Source organism: Manacus vitellinus, unplaced genomic scaffold (genome assembly GCF_001715985.3).
Source record: "Manacus vitellinus isolate BGI_N305 unplaced genomic scaffold, ASM171598v3 scaffold_21_pilon, whole genome shotgun sequence".
NCBI classification, from domain to species: Eukaryota; Metazoa; Chordata; class Aves; order Passeriformes; family Pipridae; genus Manacus; species Manacus vitellinus.
This window is the reverse complement of record NW_021939546.1, coordinates 2,602,604-2,621,698: the sequence shown is the minus strand read 5'-3', so window position 1 is coordinate 2,621,698 and position 19,095 is coordinate 2,602,604. Positions and strand designations below refer to the sequence as shown.

Below are 19,095 nucleotides of genomic sequence, written 5' to 3'. Positions count from 1 at the left end.
GTTTGCAGTAAAAAGGTCTTCTATATCCCTGTTTCAAATGCTTTCTACATTTCCTTAAAAAACCATTAATAGCCAAATCCCTCCACTTTCCTAAGAGAAATCGTATCAGATCCCTGATCTTTGCAGATGATTTATTGAATGAGGGCAGTGAGAACATTTTTCTCTATGTGGCATCTAGTTTTTTTTTAAATAGTACCTGCCTCCTTTGCAAAAGAAAACAAACAAGCAAACAAAACCCAAATCCAACCCAATTTCACTTAGATTACACTAAATAATAAGTAATTATCCCTTTTCAGGCAAAAAGAAAACCACAAAAAGAAGAAAATCTAATCACAACCATGCTCTGAATTATATTTTGAACTATTCAGACAGAGGTTAATAGTGCTTTCTCAAGGCATTCTAAAACTAAGTCAACAATTGTAGATGAAGTCTCTGGTTAACAATAATAAGCAACCAGCCCCAGCAATCCAGGTGTTTAACTGAAGTATTAACAAGGACTCTCCTGAATCAGAGTATATTACCCTTTAGCCTCCAGTACAGACTCCTCCCTGCAACTCAAGCAACATGTCTGCTGACAGTAGACTTTAGTAGAGCACACGTAAGTCTTTCTGGAAATGCTTTTCAAACAAGCTGTAAGAAGTTATTCCATCCTATGTATTTCCACAATCTGTAAAAGCAACTACAACTTCAAATTGGCGTGACTCTTTTAATACTAGCTGGGAAGCTACTTAAGCCTCTTAGGCATCCATGTAAGCCACAGAAGTCAACATCTGAGAGTGAGCCAATCTCTCTTAAACCAAGGAATAAGTCATTTGTTTGAAGAGCTTTTCCTCCAACTACTACTACAATAATTAAACAAACCTGATGCAATTAGAAATGTTAATGTGAGTTTTAGTTTTTGATGTCTTAGCCACCACCAAAAAAAAAGTACACTTGGTATAAATATTACAGATGTAAATTTAAAATTAATTTATTCAATAAGATCATTTTGCTCAAAACAGATCATGTGTATCTTAAGAACAGTACTACAACAATGTCTTCAGGAATTGCAAAAATGTCATTTAGCTGTTAAGCAGAGGAACTCAAGTCCAAATAATCATTGCTTAATGATGAAATAATAGAAGTAGATGTTACTCTTCCAGAAATATTCACTACCTTTCAAATGGTCACTGTAATGAATGTAATGGTGAACTTTCATAGACATTTTCTAGGATACTGAAGCCCTTCTATGGATGCATCTATTTTAAACTTGCCCTATTACCCAGAGGTAATAGGAAACATTTAATTTACATATAGCAAGGCCCCAAGATTTCAGATGCATAGCAATAAATTCTGCATTAAGCAGTTAAAACTCCTGCACAGACATATGTTGATCCCATAGCCATTTATTATCTAAATGCTATTCATTGAAGTTTCTCTTTAAAAGGCACTTGACTACATCCCAACCATTCAAACTCACCTCATCCCAAACACTTCTTTTTTTAAAAGACTAAATTAAAGAAATTTTATGCTGGAATCATCAAATATCTAAGGCAGGCAAAGCAAAAAACCCATGAACCTTTCTGCACATCACCAAAATACCTGCAGTACATCAGGGAAGTAAACAGATGCATCAGGCTTCAAACCTATTCCAAAATCTACATCCTTTTTAAAGCTCCTCATCCAAAACTGAGGACACGTCTCCAAACTGCAATATCATCATTCCCAAACCAGTAGAAAAAGTAGCCTGATACTCACCACACCTAGTAAGGAATCAAGCATCACAGCAGTATGATGCACTTATTTTCTACTGCAATGTGATACCAATCTATGATCCTCATGTGACTGTCAAACCAATTACTCCCACACCCTCTGTTCATACTTTTAATTTCTGTACTGCTGCACTAAGTTTTATCCCATCGGTTTTGGGCCACCTGGAATTCTGATCCCATCACTCAGAATTCTTCTTTGTGCTCCTATCCTGCTCTGTTTACCTTCTTTAAGAACTTCATCCTGATATTAATTTAATTATTGAGAAACAAGGACTCTACCAAACTTGAATGTCCACCTATTATTTTTGTTTCTTGTTTCATTTGCATTTCACTGGAAATGACAAAACCCGCCCACTTCTCTTTCCAAATGCCCTAGAGCAGGCAGTCACTTCTGTATGATTAACCTCCTTTCTTTACAGCTGTGGAAGTCCTTCCATTTCTCTCTCAAGAATTCCTGCAACAGTCAAAGCAACGTCATCAACATCAGAAGAACATATATATATATGGCTTTGGATTATGGGTTAAAGTTTTTCAATATGGTTGTGCAGAAGATAGGGAAACTGCATCAGTTTTAAACAATCTGTGGTCAGGGAGAGCCTTGGCAAGCAATTTTGTTCACCTGGGAAATAAGCTAGGAGTGAAAGGCAGCTGATGCTACCCTTACTGCTGTTCATTTAGGATCTCTGAACTGCCCTCTCAGTGTTCTCACTCTCACACCTCTTGGTTGCAAAAAGAGCATCTTATTCAGGACTCAACTCTGCTTAACGCAGGGTTTGCCTTCTCCCATTGCCCATTCTTCTAGGCAATGTCTCCAGACTGCTTCTCCTGACCAACTAGAGGGAATACCACCATTTAGTCTTCTACCATTCCTCCTCCTAGCTGAGTATCTTCAAAATCCACAAAGCTTTTCCAATAGAGGAAACAAATTCCCAGCTCATTTATCTTGGAAGGCCACATCCTGTGCAGGTAGACCTGAAGATGCAATTATCTACCAGCAAGTAACCTGAATGAGCTCTTCAGCTCACATTTACCCCTCCGTTTACCAGTGTGAGACTATGCCTCGTGTTACTCCAAACTGCTTTAGGACTGTGCAATGAAAAATATCAACTTGAAAGTTAAACACACACCACATTTATTTTTGTAATCTTTACAGAGTGCAAACACCCTCTGCAACACAGTGGTTCTTCCAACGAACAGAGCAGCATTTTCTTGAAAGTAGTGTTTCAGGACATCACACTGTTCCACTTTACACTCACTATATTTTTTTCTAGGGAAATTGCAACAGCTAGAATTTTAATCAGGGTCTCAATAGTTTTGAAGAAATTGGTGCCCCTTTTTCTACACTATCCATAAATGAAAGCCTGAATTCTGGAATTCTGCTTTGCCATGGTGGGTGAATTCCACAGCTGTGGGATCATGGAATACAAGGGGCCTAATTACAGAAGGCAAGAATCAGTTCTGGTAGATGATTAAAAGCTAAAACGAAGCTAAGTAGTTGAAGAACCACAAAAGCTAGTTCTTGCCTGTCAATTCCAATAGAACGAACATTACTTCTGTGTTCAAATCTTGAAAGAAGATCCAAATCAACCACAACATAATGAAAGAAGTAAAAAGAGGGGGGTTTCATGCCTCATCAGGATTTTTTGCTGCAAGGCAAGTTTTCAAGTTCCTCAATGTTGCTTTTTTAGGCTCCTCGTAAAGATTCTGTAAGTACTTACTCAGAGTGTTAGAGCCACACATATAAAAGCTGTGTTATCTCTGGTCATCTCTACATGGGAGTACTAGACTGAGAAAGCAAACCAAGACCATCTCTTCAAGTCTGAGGCCAACAACAGTGTCAGGCACTGCACCACAGAATCTGCACAGAGCGCAACTCTCCGCTTCATGCAGAGTCCTCTTCTCCCTTTGGTGTCAGCTGCTCTGGCAGTGCAGTTTTAACTTTGCCTCTGGTACAGTGGGTGCTGCAGGCCCCTTCAGCTAACCTAGTGCCCACAAAAGTCTATATTACCTTCCCAGCTCTGACCTTTAAGACCTTGAGCATGTTATTTAAATCCTGATCCAGCAAAACACCTCAGGGTAAATGCACCACATTCACTGCTACAGACCACAGTCTGCGTTCCTAGGTGAGACAAACTTCTGCAACCCCACTCTGTAAGACAGGCATAGAAGATCTTTGAACCCTCCAAATAATCAGCTGCCATCTTTGCCACCGTGTGTATAGTGCCTGTATGTAAGAAAAAAACAAAACAAAGCATTTGGTTGGAGTTTCTTCATAACTCAAACAACCAATATCATCAGCAGCAGCCATTTCTGCACCATGTAAAAAAGAACAGATTTAACTTTCTTGGTCATGAATGACTGAAATCAAAACTAACAAGTTATATGCTAAAATTAAAAGCTTCTATTAGTGGTTACCAAACATCTTAATCTCCAAAAATGGAAATTAAACCTCATGTTGATAGCAGCTACATACTTAGTGATATGTCTCCATAAATACTATTATAAGGGGAAAAAAGAATAAAAAAGACTGACTTCACATTAAAAAAAGATTAAGCAAGAGCACCTCTAAACTAGTGTGAATTACTTGTTAACACATTTTTCAATTGTGCAGCAGTTCCTTTGTGCCTGGATCCTGTTTAGAGTAAAAACTGCACTTCTTAATAGGTTCTTGATTGTTGACTAATTTAAGAAAAAATATTTCAGTCCTGAAAGAATAAACACAATAAATTTATGGGCTTATTCAAATATGTATTAGAAACTGCTTATCACATATTAAATTGCTTTCCAGTAATAACCACACAGATGAACACTTACACAAATCAAAAAAAAAAGCAAAAAAAAAATAAAAGGCAAGTGAAATTATTTACTCTATGTTATGGTTTAAAAAATTTAACCAAAAGCTCACACAAGCATGAAGCACAATCTGTCATACCCCCCAGGCTACGCAGAACTGATGTTCTTTCTGGTCTGCAGCTTCATATATACTGCCCCCATTTTTATCTATTAAAAAGTTTATGAGCCTTGTGCACACAATAAGGAAAGGATAAACTGGTTTCTATTAGAAACACTACTCTGCATTTGCAATTGTATCAGGAATCACTTACCCTATTAACTGAAAAAATGCTGCAAAATCTCAAAAGACTGTTCTAAAAACCATTTTGCATCCCAATAACCTTGGGTTATGAATGGTTTTACCAGACTAGGTTCTGCAACTGCTCACTTTCTAGTACTATAAATTTTGATAGCATTGCTCACCTAAGAAAACTGAGTCAGTCTTCCAAGCAGACTGCTTGTTCTTTTCATGGATCAGCATCTGTATTTGTGAACTGTATGAATTTAGCCTGTAATTTTATTAAGTCAGCGATCTCTGTAATTAGCAGTTACAAACATCTAGCTGCATTCAAAATTTTAAAGAAGCCTGGGTTGCCTACCACTTCACCAGAATGTGAATGTCTTGAATGTCTTTATATTCTTCCAGTAAGTAAAAATATATGACACACCAAAATTACATGCAAGAAAGGGACATATTTAAGGCAGACAAACATTTGTACAGTACAGCCGGGAGAAGTTGCAGTCACAGCTCTGGCATGCTTTGAGAGGTTTCTTTCAAAGCCTCTGTTAAATGTATATTGCTGCATTATAGTAAGAAGAGTAATAAAGATAACTTACAGGAGGTCCGGTTTCCCCCTTTGGACCTCTGACACTTCCCATTTCAAATATTTTGCCAAGATCTTCATAGTCATAAGCATAATTATTAACACCAATTTCATAACTGTTTTCTGTATGATAAGTCTCATCAGCATCAAGTGCACCTTCCTGCCCTGCACTGAGTTGATTATCCAGAGGGAGCTCAGCAGGCAAACTGTACAGGGTTGTGTTGAAGATTTGCTGCTTTTTGCTTAGTGCATCTAAATGCTGTTTTGCTTTTTCCATTCCCTTGCTTTTAGTTTTACTCTGTTTTACAGGAGAGATCAGAGAAGGCTCACTTTGTCTGCCTGCTTCTTCTGTGGTATTAGCTGAACTATCTGGATTTGGTCCTGCAGGAGTTTTAGTGATGTTTCTTTTTTTGCTCATCTGTTGCTGAAGAGGCAGATTGACATTCTCCTGGAGTTCTGTTTTAGGCCAATCTTCCAGCAACGGAGGTTTGGTCTCTGCAAACTCCAATGCAGAGGCATTTCTTGCCTCAAAGTGGTCTGGTAGAAAGTGAATCTGAGCAACATTGGTAACAGGCATGTTTGATGCTTCCTTCCATCTATAAGCTGATATATCTTCCCGGTGTTCCTCATCAATGATCATCTTTGAAAAAATATCCAGCCCATCTGACACAAGTGGAGCTCCTGGCAGAGATCGATACGTTTCAGCCTGGCGACACTGCTGTTTCACATATTTACAATAGTTTGCAGAGGCTTCTGCAGAGGGAATAATATCTAGCTGACATATAACTCCTTCAAAGCTGACAGACTGAGAGTTCATCCTTCCCAGAGTAAATACACCATCCAAATCAAATGTCTCCACTTCAGAAAGTACTTCACTGCTATAGTACTTCTTTCCACATTCAGCATATATTGAGACAGTCTTGTCTCCAATGCCAATGGCAAATGAATGCCACTGTTCATTATGAACACTATAACTGAAGTATACAGACTGCTTCCCTCCAGTGTACACTGCTACCTTTCTCGGTAGCAGCTGGACACCAAACTGCAGTCTACTTTTGTTCCTAATACTGAAGAGGAAAGCATTATTGACTCTGTAAGAGTACAACCCAACCAATATGGTGAACTGATGCCCTAGGTTTGATGGTATGACTTGAATGATGGGGGACTCAACATGTGCATCACTAGTTAGTACAACTCCCGATGCAGTTAGACGAACACCCTGAGGTAACAGAGATGATGCAGAAGGCTCTGTTGTCTCTGAGGGCTCTTGAGCATCTTTCACAAGGCCCAGTTGATGAAGAACATCTATTGCTGTAAAAAGAAATAAAGGGATACTGTTGATTTCATTTACAAGCTCATAAATTCAAATCTATATAAACAAAGCTGCACACAACATCTTAACAAATCTGTACTTCCCAAAGCATATATTCTGCACACAGCAAGGCCAACAAATCCCTAAGGCAAGGTACACTGATTTTTCACATAAATCAAACAAATAATTAAAGCAAGACAAAAAATTCCATCTTAAAAAAAAGCCAAGTAAACAAAACAAATACACAGAAAGGCCCACACAATGCACATTGTAGGTTAATTCACTTATGAAAGTGAAAAATCCCCAATTGCTCCTGTCAAACTTTCACAGTGATCAATGAACAGGCTTTGTTTAGTTTCTTATTTATTTAGATAATCCTGTTTATTCTTTGAGCAGAGAATTACTTTTTTTTTTTTTTACTTTTTCTTCTGCAAAAAATCTTCTGCAATAAGACCATGTCTTTTCTCTTTCTTTGAAAAGGTTGAATAAAAGCATTTGAGGGAAGAGTTGCTTTGTTTATAAGAATGGAAAAACTATTCATAACACAGTAACACCCTGGTAGAGCACCAAAAGATAGTCACTGGCTCAAAGCAAAATACAAAGGTAGGCCTTGCCAAGGAGCTACTACGTGTTGCAGGGGTAATTCAGCTGGTACCTGGGAAGAATTGCTGTGCTTTTACCAGAATGTCAATCAGCCAAGCAAGGCCCAGTGCCATTACAGAGCTGGCTTTAAAGGGAATTTTCTTCCCAGATGACTGTATATATCTGTGCTAGCTAGTCAGACTAAAAGAAAACAAAGGTCTTTTGAAGGGGAGATGCAACAGAGTGCACCACTACCACCTCCTTTCCATTCACACTTGTTTACTTGTACTGATGAGGTGAACTCTGCAGCAGTGGGAGTGGTGAGGAGCAAGGAAAGAGGAGAATAGTCAGGACGCAAGGGGCAGTGCTCCCATATTCTGGTTTATCTGTCCTCCTAAAGAAAACAAGGCTGTAGCTACCCTGACAAAACATTGAATTAAGAGTGCACTCCACAGCAGGAAACATTAAGGAGACAGAGAAGCCAACTATTCTACTGATTTATGTCTTATGGATTTGGATTTGGCATATAGAAGTCTTGACAGATCTTCCTACAGGGTAGAATTGGCAGTGGTGTTTTCATTGTTGGATTCTCTACTGTCTCATACAATGAGAGTTTTGTCCTTTAACGTTTTCCTTAGCCTGGACCTTACAGTGCCTCCATCTTTTGCCTGGCTAAATATCTTCACCTACCAGACAGAAACACAGTCATTTAGCCTCCTGATAAACTGAAATCATATCTGTCTTGGAGTAAGAAATCAAAGACACTTTAGGTACATCAACAGTCCAAGGTGACCCAATTCATTTGGTATTGCCTACATCAGATTTAAGCATGTTGGAGTTGGTAGGCATAGACACCTTCTTCCTTCAGGATGAACAACATAAAGATACTGATAGGTGCCTTATAATGCAGCTGAAACACTACAAAGGCTTGAGTAGGAGCTAAACACGTGCCCAGCAGCCTTTCTGTAGGGTCGCAAAATAAGACAGCATTTAGGGTATCAATTGATTAGTAAAACTGAGTTCTTGTGAAAGATACTACTGAAATATTTCAGAAATTGAGTCAAAACACAATCATGGAAATAAGGAACAAGAAGGTTGGGAGCTAAAATATGGGAAAAGGCTGAAGGAACTACATTTGCTTGGTCTTGAGGTGGGAAGGTTTGGGGGAATCTAATTAAAACCATCCATTATCTGAATTGAGGCCATAGGGAAAACAGAAAAGCTGAGGAGTAACAAGCAAAAGCTGCCATACAAGAAATTCCAACTCCATACAAAGAAAAAGCCTTCTCTCCGCAAAAGTATTTAAGTGCTGAACCAGGGCGGCAGAGACATTGTGTGATCTCCATTCTTGGAGATTTTCAAAGCCCAACTGGATGGGACCCAACAACCTGAACTAACTTCAACATTGACTATGATCTCAGCAGGAGCTAGGAACAGATAAGTTCAAGGGCCCTCTAACCTAAATTTTCTGGTTTTTTTGCACAAAGGTAAACCAAACACTAGTTTTCACGGCATTGCACAGTCGTGTACAGTATCATCTTTTTCCACCCCAACTGGAACAATTTCAGTGAAGCATTTATACCAAAAATTACTTGTAGTATCTAATAGTTCCACTGAGCAAATAAGCCTGACAGGCAGACACTGTCACTTTCTATAGCATTTAGCTGAGGGTATTTTTACTATGGATGTTGTGCCTATATAAAGTAAACGAAGCTATTAAATGGCACAACAAAAATTTGGAATAAACAAGAAAAGTTAAGGATTCTCTACCATATTAAGAGAAGAGAGCAACTGAAACAAATGGATGTTTACTCCTTCAGCGGAAAAAAAGTCTCCTTTCCCAGTTTCCCTTTCTCTGTTTAGTGAATGTATTCATAGCAAATTTTAAGAATAGACAGATGTTGGCTTAGTTTCAGTGATAAATTATGAAAAGTGCCTGAGATTTCCTTGAGAGTCGTTTATAAATTGGAAACAAAAGTATCAACCTGAATGCACTGTACATCTTGAAAATTAATTACACACCTTGTAGTGTTTCTAGTCATGTTTGAGATTCACAGATGGGCCAAGATTATCCTGGAGAGTAGCCAGTGCAGACGGAGGTATGGAGAAAGCACATCTTTGCAGAAAGTCATGTGCGCGCCAATTTCTCAAGATGTTTTGCCTCAGAGCAATTAATTTACTATGGCTGCATTTTTATCTGTCAGACTGATACCAGAGGTCAGGTTACAGTAGAGCTTTGAAGCACGATGCATCTGCTAATGAACCACCACACTTTCCCAGGACCTCGGCCCTGCCTGGTCTGCCTGTAGTTCTGGAGGAGAAAACTGTCCTTGCATTGCTCTTGTAAAGGGAAGTTAGGAAGAAATACAGGTCCTGTGCTCTGGGCAATGCAATCTCACACATGCAAATAATCCCCCAGTCTGAACACACTGCTCCAGGACTTCTGTGCACTGACTGGGCCAGCCGACTGCACAGAGGAGAACAGCAGTTCTCCTCTTAAGGTTGTGCCTAAATATCACATCTTAACCTGAATTATTTGGCAAGTACTTGTATTTTTAAAAATTGTTAATGATATATTTGTATTTAAAAATAACAATGCATGTGATATGTCCAAAATATTATAAATTGATGTATAAAATAAAAACCTTAAACTGTCTTAAAATAGTCAGTTTAAAATTACATTCAAGCCTATCACTACTAATCTCAAACTGCAAGCAAAATTGTCAAATTTTTGGCTCTTCTGATTTGAAAACAGCACATAGTTTACAAGTTATCAAATAAAGGAAAATCATCAGAGAGCATAATGAGGAATAAGACATTCTCCATGTTCACAGAAATATATTTGCAGGACAATGACAGGTCCTGAGAGAGCTAAACACAAAGAAATGTTACATGAAAAATGACATTAAAGAAGTAAGTATAAACTAATTATTCCTCGCTGACTTGCTGCCTGTTAACCCACTGTCAAGCCAAAAGGCTGTTCCAAATTTTTTTGGTCAGTCATTTAATTTCTGATCCAACGTGTATTTTTATTTTATTTTAAGGCTTTCAGAAGCTCTTGGCAGCATACAGGATTTTGGGAGCAGGCGATCCTCATTTTTCCTCCCAGCATGACAACTACTATTTTCTTTACCTATCAGTTGTCAGATTTCTTTGTTTACCCATGCCTGCAAAACATCTGTCTTCACTTACTGTTTACTCAACTCATTAGTCCCCCAAATCGTAACAGCTCAGATTCTTGAAGGGAAAGTTGTTTTAGGTTTTTGGTATCCAGTGCTTTCCCCTTCCACTTCCTAGGAGGACTTTAGAAATTCACAGCCTTACTGCATCACAAAGGGAAGGAAAATCTAACATGAGCTTTGGCAAAAAACCTTCTGACTCTCTTGTGGCACAAAGAAAGTCCCACAAAAGAACTGGGGAGGAATGAGGGTATTTGCTATTTGTTTTTTTCGCACCCATATTTCGTTCAGTCTCTTTTGTTCATTTCCCACACTCCTCCATACTTATGACTACTCTGAAGGCAGGAGCTCTGAGATGCTTTCTCTGTTTCAGCAATCCTAATATACACATTACTCCCAAGGGACATTCATCAGTCAGCTCCATTAGAACTGAGAGTAGTCGCAGGTTGTCCATTTTCTAAGTGATGATGCATTTGCAATTGGGTAAATTAAGATACTTGGCTGCAACCAGTGCTCTCCTGGACACTAGGTCGAGTGGCTGTCATAGGAAAGCTAATGAGATACATGGATTCCGCATGTCCTTCAGCCACACTCAAAGTACAATTCCTAAAGACTGAGACTGTATCTTTACGTATATTTCACTGAACACAATTAATAGCAGCCTACCAAACTGAACAAGGCATAATTTCTCATGTAAAGCACCAGGCTGTCTCTTCAGCTCAGGAGAGGAGTGTGCATTAGCTAGCATCTTTGTATTTGGCATAACACTCTTTTTTTCTAAATATAACTGCCAAGAAAGTTTAAAAAACAAAGCGTTAATGTGTTCCTAATGAACAGACAATCCTGATCCTGGACAAACACTAAGCACTCCAAGTGCAATAGTGCTAGCTCTGCAGCTTATAAATGGAGACTGAAGGATATACTTGAGCTGCTCTTTTTTCTTTTTTTTTTGTGGGGGGGAAGGTTTCCTCAGTCTGCTGTTCTCTGAGTTGCTTTCTGCAACCTCTTTTGCACATCATGCAAATATAGTGCAAGAGGGGCCAAATTTACCCATGGGCAGCAAGTTGCATCAAGGTTCAATGCATCATTTTTATCCCAAGCAAGGACTCAAAGAAAATGAAGTCATATATGGCATGTGGCACTTGTGTACTGGAATTTCCATTCAGTAAGGCTTCTCCTGTGGCTATCTAGAAATGCTACTGAATAACAATAACAACAACAAAATAACAAAAAAATAAGGTTCCTTTCTCTGATGGTGACAAAATAAAATATAATTCCATATAATCATGTTGAGACTGGAAGTTTTACACCATTTCTGCAAAGCTCTGTGCATGGAGGTATTCTGAGCCAAGAGGCAAGTAATCCTTGGACTGCACCCACTTGCTTGTGTTGCTGTGCCCCCAGTCCTGTAGCCTTCACAGTTCTTGCCTGAAGTTTTGATAGAAAAACTATTCTCAGGCTGAGGCACATGACAAGTGAGAGAAACAGTTTATTTCTTTGCAGAGGAGGAGGGTGGGCTGGAAGCATGAAGACGCTCAAACCATCCCTGCATTCCTGCCTCTGGCATCTCTCACCTGCTCCCAATGCACCGGGAAACTGCAAACTGCCTCCCTAAAACAGTCTCTTTCCTTTCCATCCCTGCAGGCCTGGAGCAGGTCAGGCCACACACATCTAATGGCACTGCCCCTCCTCTGATGAGAACTTGGCTCAGCTATCAGAAAAATCTGGGAAAATCCCACCATCACAAAAGCGTATGGTCTCCATTTAGCCACATGTGAAAAATCAACAACCAATATTACCAGGCAAAAAACAGGCAACTAATGGAAGGCATACCTACAAAGACAACTGGGGGAAAAAGCAAAACAAAAAACCACAACTGAAAGGAAACACAAGTTTCGCCAATATCTGGGAATGAGGAGCTGGAAAAAGGCATTGGTGAGAATAACGGTGGGAGGCTGCTGAGATATCCCAAAGGGCTCTAACAAAACATTATCAGGAATGAGTCTTGTCTTAACCACACAACTCAGCTGTTTGTATTCAGACGAGTATTTGTAGTTAACACATCAGCCAAGGATGACCTATTTCTTGCTTCACCTGTACAGTGAAGGAACATGGCAGAGAACTGATGCTGCCACTCTCATGGCAAATAAGCCATGACTACATGGCATGTTAGCCTCTACCACTTCAACATGCTATTATTCCCAGAGCAAACTGCACATCTGGTGCTGTTATAACAGTTGGCAGATTAAAAAAGAAACTAAAAACAAGGCAACCTTTTTTCCTCACTAACATCTGCATCTGAATGCAAAGCCAAATGAATACCAAATTTCACATTTTTTTAATGATGCCAGCCTAGACCAAGCCTTTATTATATGCAGTGGTTTGCCTGCAGTCTTAAGTGCAAAGGTAACTCAGTCATAGCTTGCCACCCCCAAGGACACCCACTTGCAGTGAAGACACAATCAAAGCCTTTTCACTGTACAAGGCTTCTTTTTTATGAAGAGCTTGCTTAAATATGTAAGCAATTTCATAGACAGAAAATCTGAGTAATTTTCAAAAGGTCATCTTTTCTAAACTGGTTACTTTAAACTTTTGCTCTCATTATGCTGTAGCTGATATTTTCTTTAAGTCATGTGAGTTAAGGAACTGAACCTAAGGTCACTGGTAACAGCAGTCATTTACTCTTTTCATCTAGTAACATATTATACAAATGTCCTGTTATAAACAAAGCATTCTCACCTTGTTTGGGTACTTGTGCAATACCCACAGCTATACATGTTGCAATAAAAAGGAGAGCTTTCCTAAAAGAGAAAGAAGGAAAGAAAAAAAAACACGTGAGAAAACATCTACAGTTTCAGAAATCCAATGAATTAGAAGCTTGATTCAACATCCAAAGTCCATGACAGGATATCACTGACTTCAGCAAGTCCTGAATCAAAGTCATCACATTGTACAACTTATATAGTACATATATTTTTATACTGGCTTTTATTAATAAAGTGACTGCATCTGCTTTATATTTTCTTGCAGCAGCTTTCAAATATGGATGTTGCTTTGTAGTAAATTTCTTCCTGGAAAGAAAATGTTAATGTAAAGAAACCATAAAATAAATGACAAGTTAATGCCTATAGAGATCATTAAATACTTTTGACTTGCTATCAATCTTTTCACTATATCACATCATATTCCCATAAATGAAAATATTATGTCATGCTTTTTTCTTGTATTATAAAATTTTATGATGCTCTAAGAAGGACATGCTCTTGACAGAATAAAAAAAATCCCATCACATGTCAACTTAAAACTCCATGCTCAGATATAAAAATACAGAACTGATAGGTAGCATAGGCTCACTGTCCTGGTTTAGGCTGGGATAGAGTTAATTTTCTCCTTAGTAACTGGTAGAGTGCTGTGGTTTGGATTTCGTGTGAGAATAATGTTGATAGCACACTGATGTTTCAGTTGTTTCAACAAATATGTATAAGGTTGATATAGATTATGTGCTCAAAATTTGCTTTAAAATTGTTGAATGTTGTACAAAGAGCATATTTTTTCCATGATCAGAAACAGACTGTCTGCTGTTTCTTATCCATTATCTTATTAGCCAGATTAACATCCAATCACACTCTTATCAGTGACTGAATCTTTTAATAAATGAGAAATATATTTTCTGTTAATGTTGCATATCCAGGCACAGATGTATGTAACAATTATAGTAGCCTATATCTACTTCTGAGGAGAAATATTTCAAAAAATCAGAAATATAGTTCTGACACTAACAACTCATGTTCAAGCTGCAGTTCAATCCTCTTGCTTATTAAGGTATGTAACATCACTGACTTTTCATAACATTAAGTGCTAGAGTGACTAAAAGTGTTTGCTGGACCAAGTCAGAGAATATTTGAGTATCTGGAATGAAGAGATTTTGAAAGTAACAGTTGCAACTGAACACCTGTAATTTCATGTGATGTAACTTTGGCAGGGCAGGAAGAAAACCTTACCACTTCATACAGGACCTTATGGTTCAAAGAGGGAGACAAGGTCCTTCATGGATGTACATGTACACACGCATATATAGAGAAGTATTTAGTGAAATGTCTTACTATTCCTTCCATGGGTTTGCAATTCAAACGTTCCAGAAACATCCAAGTGCATGAAAACCACAGAGCAAAAACCTGGTTTTACCAAGTGGATGTGCATATTGTGAGAGCTTAAATTTTGGCCATCAGAATGAATAATTTAAGGAACATTAAGACACAATAGTCATCACTGCCACTGGAAAACTGCAGATACATCATGTCTTTTAGAAGAAAATGCACAGAACGTATAGGATACTCAAAAATATGCATCAGTGCTTCAGCTCTTATTATGGAAGTGGAGAAGGGCGGAAACTACACCTTACAAATCCCAACATGCCTGTAAAGACATGTTTTTTAATTAACCACCACTCCAGACCCTAGCTATTCCTCCCTTCAAGCTTTCTCCTGCTACAGCCACAAAATGTCTACTGGAGCAGTTCTGCCACTCCTACAAAAGACCTAACATTGACTTGTCCAAATAGCACATCAGCTACAGAACACTCACTTCAGTTTTTTCACTTCTAAAGACCAGAATTCAAATTCATAGTTTCTGCATCACACGATGCATCATCTTTTGATCTAATGAGAAGCTCAGTGACAGGAGATAGCTGTGTCAGAAAGACAGCCCATGCATTGCACCATATCAGCTAAAACTTAGGACAACTCTCTATTTGACTTTTAAAGGTGCAAAATGGATTTACAATTAAAAATCTCATAAGACATTTTAGCTACCTCCAAAATAAGAGTGCTCAAAGAACCCCAGAGCCCAGAATTCAAAGATGACTCCTCTTAACATTACAATAGCTTATTCCACAACATTACAATAGCCTATTCCACACACACACACAAGCTGTGTGTGTCAGGTATCTGCCTCTCTCATGTCCCAGCAAACAACGTAGGAAAGCAAGAAATTCCAAAATGCTCCCAGGGCTGCAAATTAAACAGATGTAATTGGATATACAGGAACATTTAGTGAGACGTAAAGACACATGTCTGCCTCTCCAGTGCTCTCCAGCTAATGTCAAGAACAAATGAGTGAACAACTAAGAGAAAAACAGGGACCAGAGACAACCACAGGGCTGGAGGTCCTCTAATACATGGGAAAAGATAGTCTTTCTATCTTTTTTCACAAGTAAAACCTTTTGTAAATGAAACCATGCACAACCTAAAGTGAAGTTGTACAAGTGAACCCTCCAGGGTTGAAAATGAAACAATGAAATTCTGTCTTTTTGAGAGAAACCATTTGTGCAACTCTCTCTTCTTGATCAAGACCACTACTCTTTACATTTGCAGATTTTAAGCTGCAGAGTAGTCAGTTGTCAGCCTCCACTCTCACACCAGCATAGCCACTAAGACCTCAGGCTCCCTGCTGCTAACATGAATGTGGCTTGATCCATCATTTGCCACAGCTCCAAGGAACTTAGCCCTTGTGTTGGCTGAACCCACAGATCTTGGGGAGACTTGCCCTGTTGGGACACAACAATAGAAAAAACACAAAAGCATGTGGCAAGGAGGACTCCAGTTGACTCAAATGCTGGCTGTTTTTCCCCCACTTAAACATCACACATGAAGCTGTTCCAATACACCTTGTCTATGTCCTGTCCTAAAGCCTGGGTATCTCTAGAGCTTCCTCCCTTTCGCCTATTTTTTAATCCTCTTTATTTTACATGCAAGCACAGGCTGAGGGCTACTATAAATCTTTTGCAGGAAGGCACTATCAAATGTGGTTGATCTATTCTACCACTTAAAACTGACTTTATCTTTCTGATGATCTTTGACATCTTGTGGCTGTTTGCCTCTTCCTACAGAGTGGACAGCAACTATCCATGGTGGTTTTTTGCATTGGGGTGACAGATGGATGAGGAAACTAATAAGCTTCAAAGCAAGTCTGGCAAACAATGATGCAAAATTCCATCCTCTGAAGACTATTCAGTAGCATACAGAGCTCAGGTTTGGTCAGTGCACAGCATCACCCTCTTTGTTCCAGCCTAATTTCCTAAATATCCAGTTTAAAGGAAGAAATACTGCTGGTACAGAAGACAGGAAAACCTGTTCCCAATGTAACTGCCACAGATGCATTCAACCCTGTGCTCATCAATGATGATGGTTTAAATATCAGCACTTGCCCCATCTGCATTGTTTCACCGGATGTCCTCTGGGGACTGCTGAGGAGAATGGCCCAGTTTGGGTTCATCTAACCAGAGAAGAACTTTGGGAAAGGTCATAGCACCTTCTAGACAGAGATGACCTGGGCTTCTCAAAGACCTCAAGCTGTTATAAATCTTACCTTTCAAGATGTGAAAAGAAAAATAACTTTCTTTGCTACTATAATGAGATGAGGCACTGGGTCCAGTGCTCCTTCTCAAATTTTAGAAGATCCACTATCGACATGGCTTGAGGGGACCCAACAGCCTCTCCAGGGTGACAGTCACATGCCCTCTGGGTACAGATGGCACCATGCAACTAGCCAGCAAAGGGGGAAGCTCCTGTACCCTTAGCCAAAGGTCACCATTTGAATGAATGGAAAATGGTAAAAATACAAGATAAGGCGAGAGGTAGAGGAGCAGCGACCTAAGAAGAGTTGTACAACAGGGTTGTACAAGTTCAGAGAAAGGAAACTCCCTGACTGGTGGCCCAGACAGTCTCCCAACAGCATCTGGCTTAAAATGAGAAACTGCCACATCCAAAAGAACAGTCAACTCTGTTAGTATTTTTAAAAGGAAAAAAATTAATGAAAATGACATAATTTTAGAACCATTTTATGAGTAAATCTGTGATTTCTTACATTAGATTTCTTCTGTAGATAGTGTACACCATTTTCATCTGTATTAATGCAAAAGTATGCAACTCAAATTCCCACTCATGAAACACTCTTCTTTCATAGGGTTTGTCTCTGTATATTTTGTAGATCATTCCTCAAATGTTCTACAACTCAGTGCTTGCAAGAAACAAGGGTGACAAGGCTGTTCATGTTTTAAAATTAAATATTCTGTCAATAAACTTGGTGAGAGATTTAGAAGTTATGCAGCTGTTTTATTTGTTTAACCTGCAGAGAAACCCCTATACAGGCCTGACCTAATGGCATTTCAACCAAAAGGTGGTCAGGGTTGCAAGGGATTTACTGGTTTGACATATACTAAGGAAACCTGATCTTTTGCAAAGAATTCTGGCTTCTTAATACAGGCAATCAACCAGATTGCTTTCTCTCTAGACCAGTAAATTAGGTAAACAATATAAAAGTATATAGATATATATTCTTATCTCAGATTTTTAACCTGAGTAAACTGCATCTCTGCTACTGTCTGTCTTTCCTGTAATGCAATTTATGTTTCTCCATCAGTAACACCCATTTACAGTTATCAAATAAAACCATTTTTTAAATTGCATTCAGTCAATTCCTGAATAAGTCCTCCAAACACATCCATTAAACACACAGTTCTCCTGGGAAGGCCACCTTCAGGCAGCCACGTAACTGCTCACAAGCATTCTAATGCACCGAGTTACACACCAGGCACGTTTTGGCAGCATAATCCTCCCTATAACACAAAACAAATCCTTCTGTCCCGCTTGGAGAACTCAGTAAACTTAGTTTAAGACACAGCCAGAACAAAATTAGTGCGTTACGAAGACAGACACATAATGGTAACCTCTCTAATATTACGACTACCATAAATTCACAGTCATCTTGCCTAGGCTGCTTTTAGGCAAACTGTAGAGAGAGGAGCTCTACTTTGAACCACAGATGAGGATGCATTAGAATTACTTCAGCCTCTTGTAGAAGTGCATAAACACAAAGCACCTCATCTGGCTATCTCTATTATTAAGAGAGTAACCTCAGCTCTTCAACCTAAATTCTGCATGTTTTGGTTGTTTGCTGTGTTTTAAGAGCTAGGTACCAAAAGGGCGCAGGAGCTTCCCGGTTCCTTGTGGGCACTGCGGCCACCGGGATCCTCGTTCCCCCTCGGGGATCAGGGGTGCGCTGGCTCGCGGGTCGGGCTGTCTCCACTCCCCGGGGACCCCAGAGCCAGGCTGCCTGGTGTGGGCTCGGGGGGAGAAGGACGACACCAGGGTGCTGGACAGGATGGGGCACATCCAGGACGTCATGGGAGAGTGCGGAGGGGAGAGACGCACAGCCAGCGGCACAGACGGTGCCCGTGCGAGGAGTCAGCACCCCGCCGGTCCGCCGGGGGCACTGGGGACCCCGTGGGGTTACGGCTGGCGTTCGGAAGGTAGGGCTGAGGACACAACCCGTCGGGGTCACCGTCCGCTGCCCCCGGAGGGGAGCTGAGCAGCAGCCCCCATGCCCTGCCCGCCCCACGGCAGGGTGGCGGTGCGGTGCGATGCGCCCCGTCGCCGCCGTCACGCCTCCCCGGCTCCCGCTTACGTTTGTGCCGCGGGAGAGATGCGTCCTCGCCTTGTCCTCTCGGCTCCCAAATGCATTTGTATGCATTTGCCCGGGCCAGCGGATGAATCCCGAAGGGAAAGCCGAGGCCGCGCCGCCGCAGCGGTCCAGCTTCCTGCCCACAAAACCCCGGC

The 19,095-nt window shown here is 40.0% G+C and overlaps 1 protein-coding gene across 1 annotated transcript in view; it reads right to left on the bottom strand.

Moving 5' to 3' along the window:
- COL24A1 (collagen type XXIV alpha 1 chain) overlaps positions 1-19,009 on the bottom strand; it is a 123,827-nt gene extending 104,818 nt beyond the window's left edge. Inside the window, exons 1-3 of the mRNA XM_029959727.1 lie at positions 18,456-19,009; positions 13,220-13,281; positions 5,421-6,718 (exon numbers count right to left, since the gene is read on the bottom strand). Of these exons, the coding sequence (XP_029815587.1) occupies positions 5,421-6,718; positions 13,220-13,281; positions 18,456-19,009 (1,914 nt within the window). The remainder of the gene's footprint in view (positions 1-5,420; positions 6,719-13,219; positions 13,282-18,455) is intronic.
- Positions 19,010-19,095: the final 86 nt, after the last annotated feature.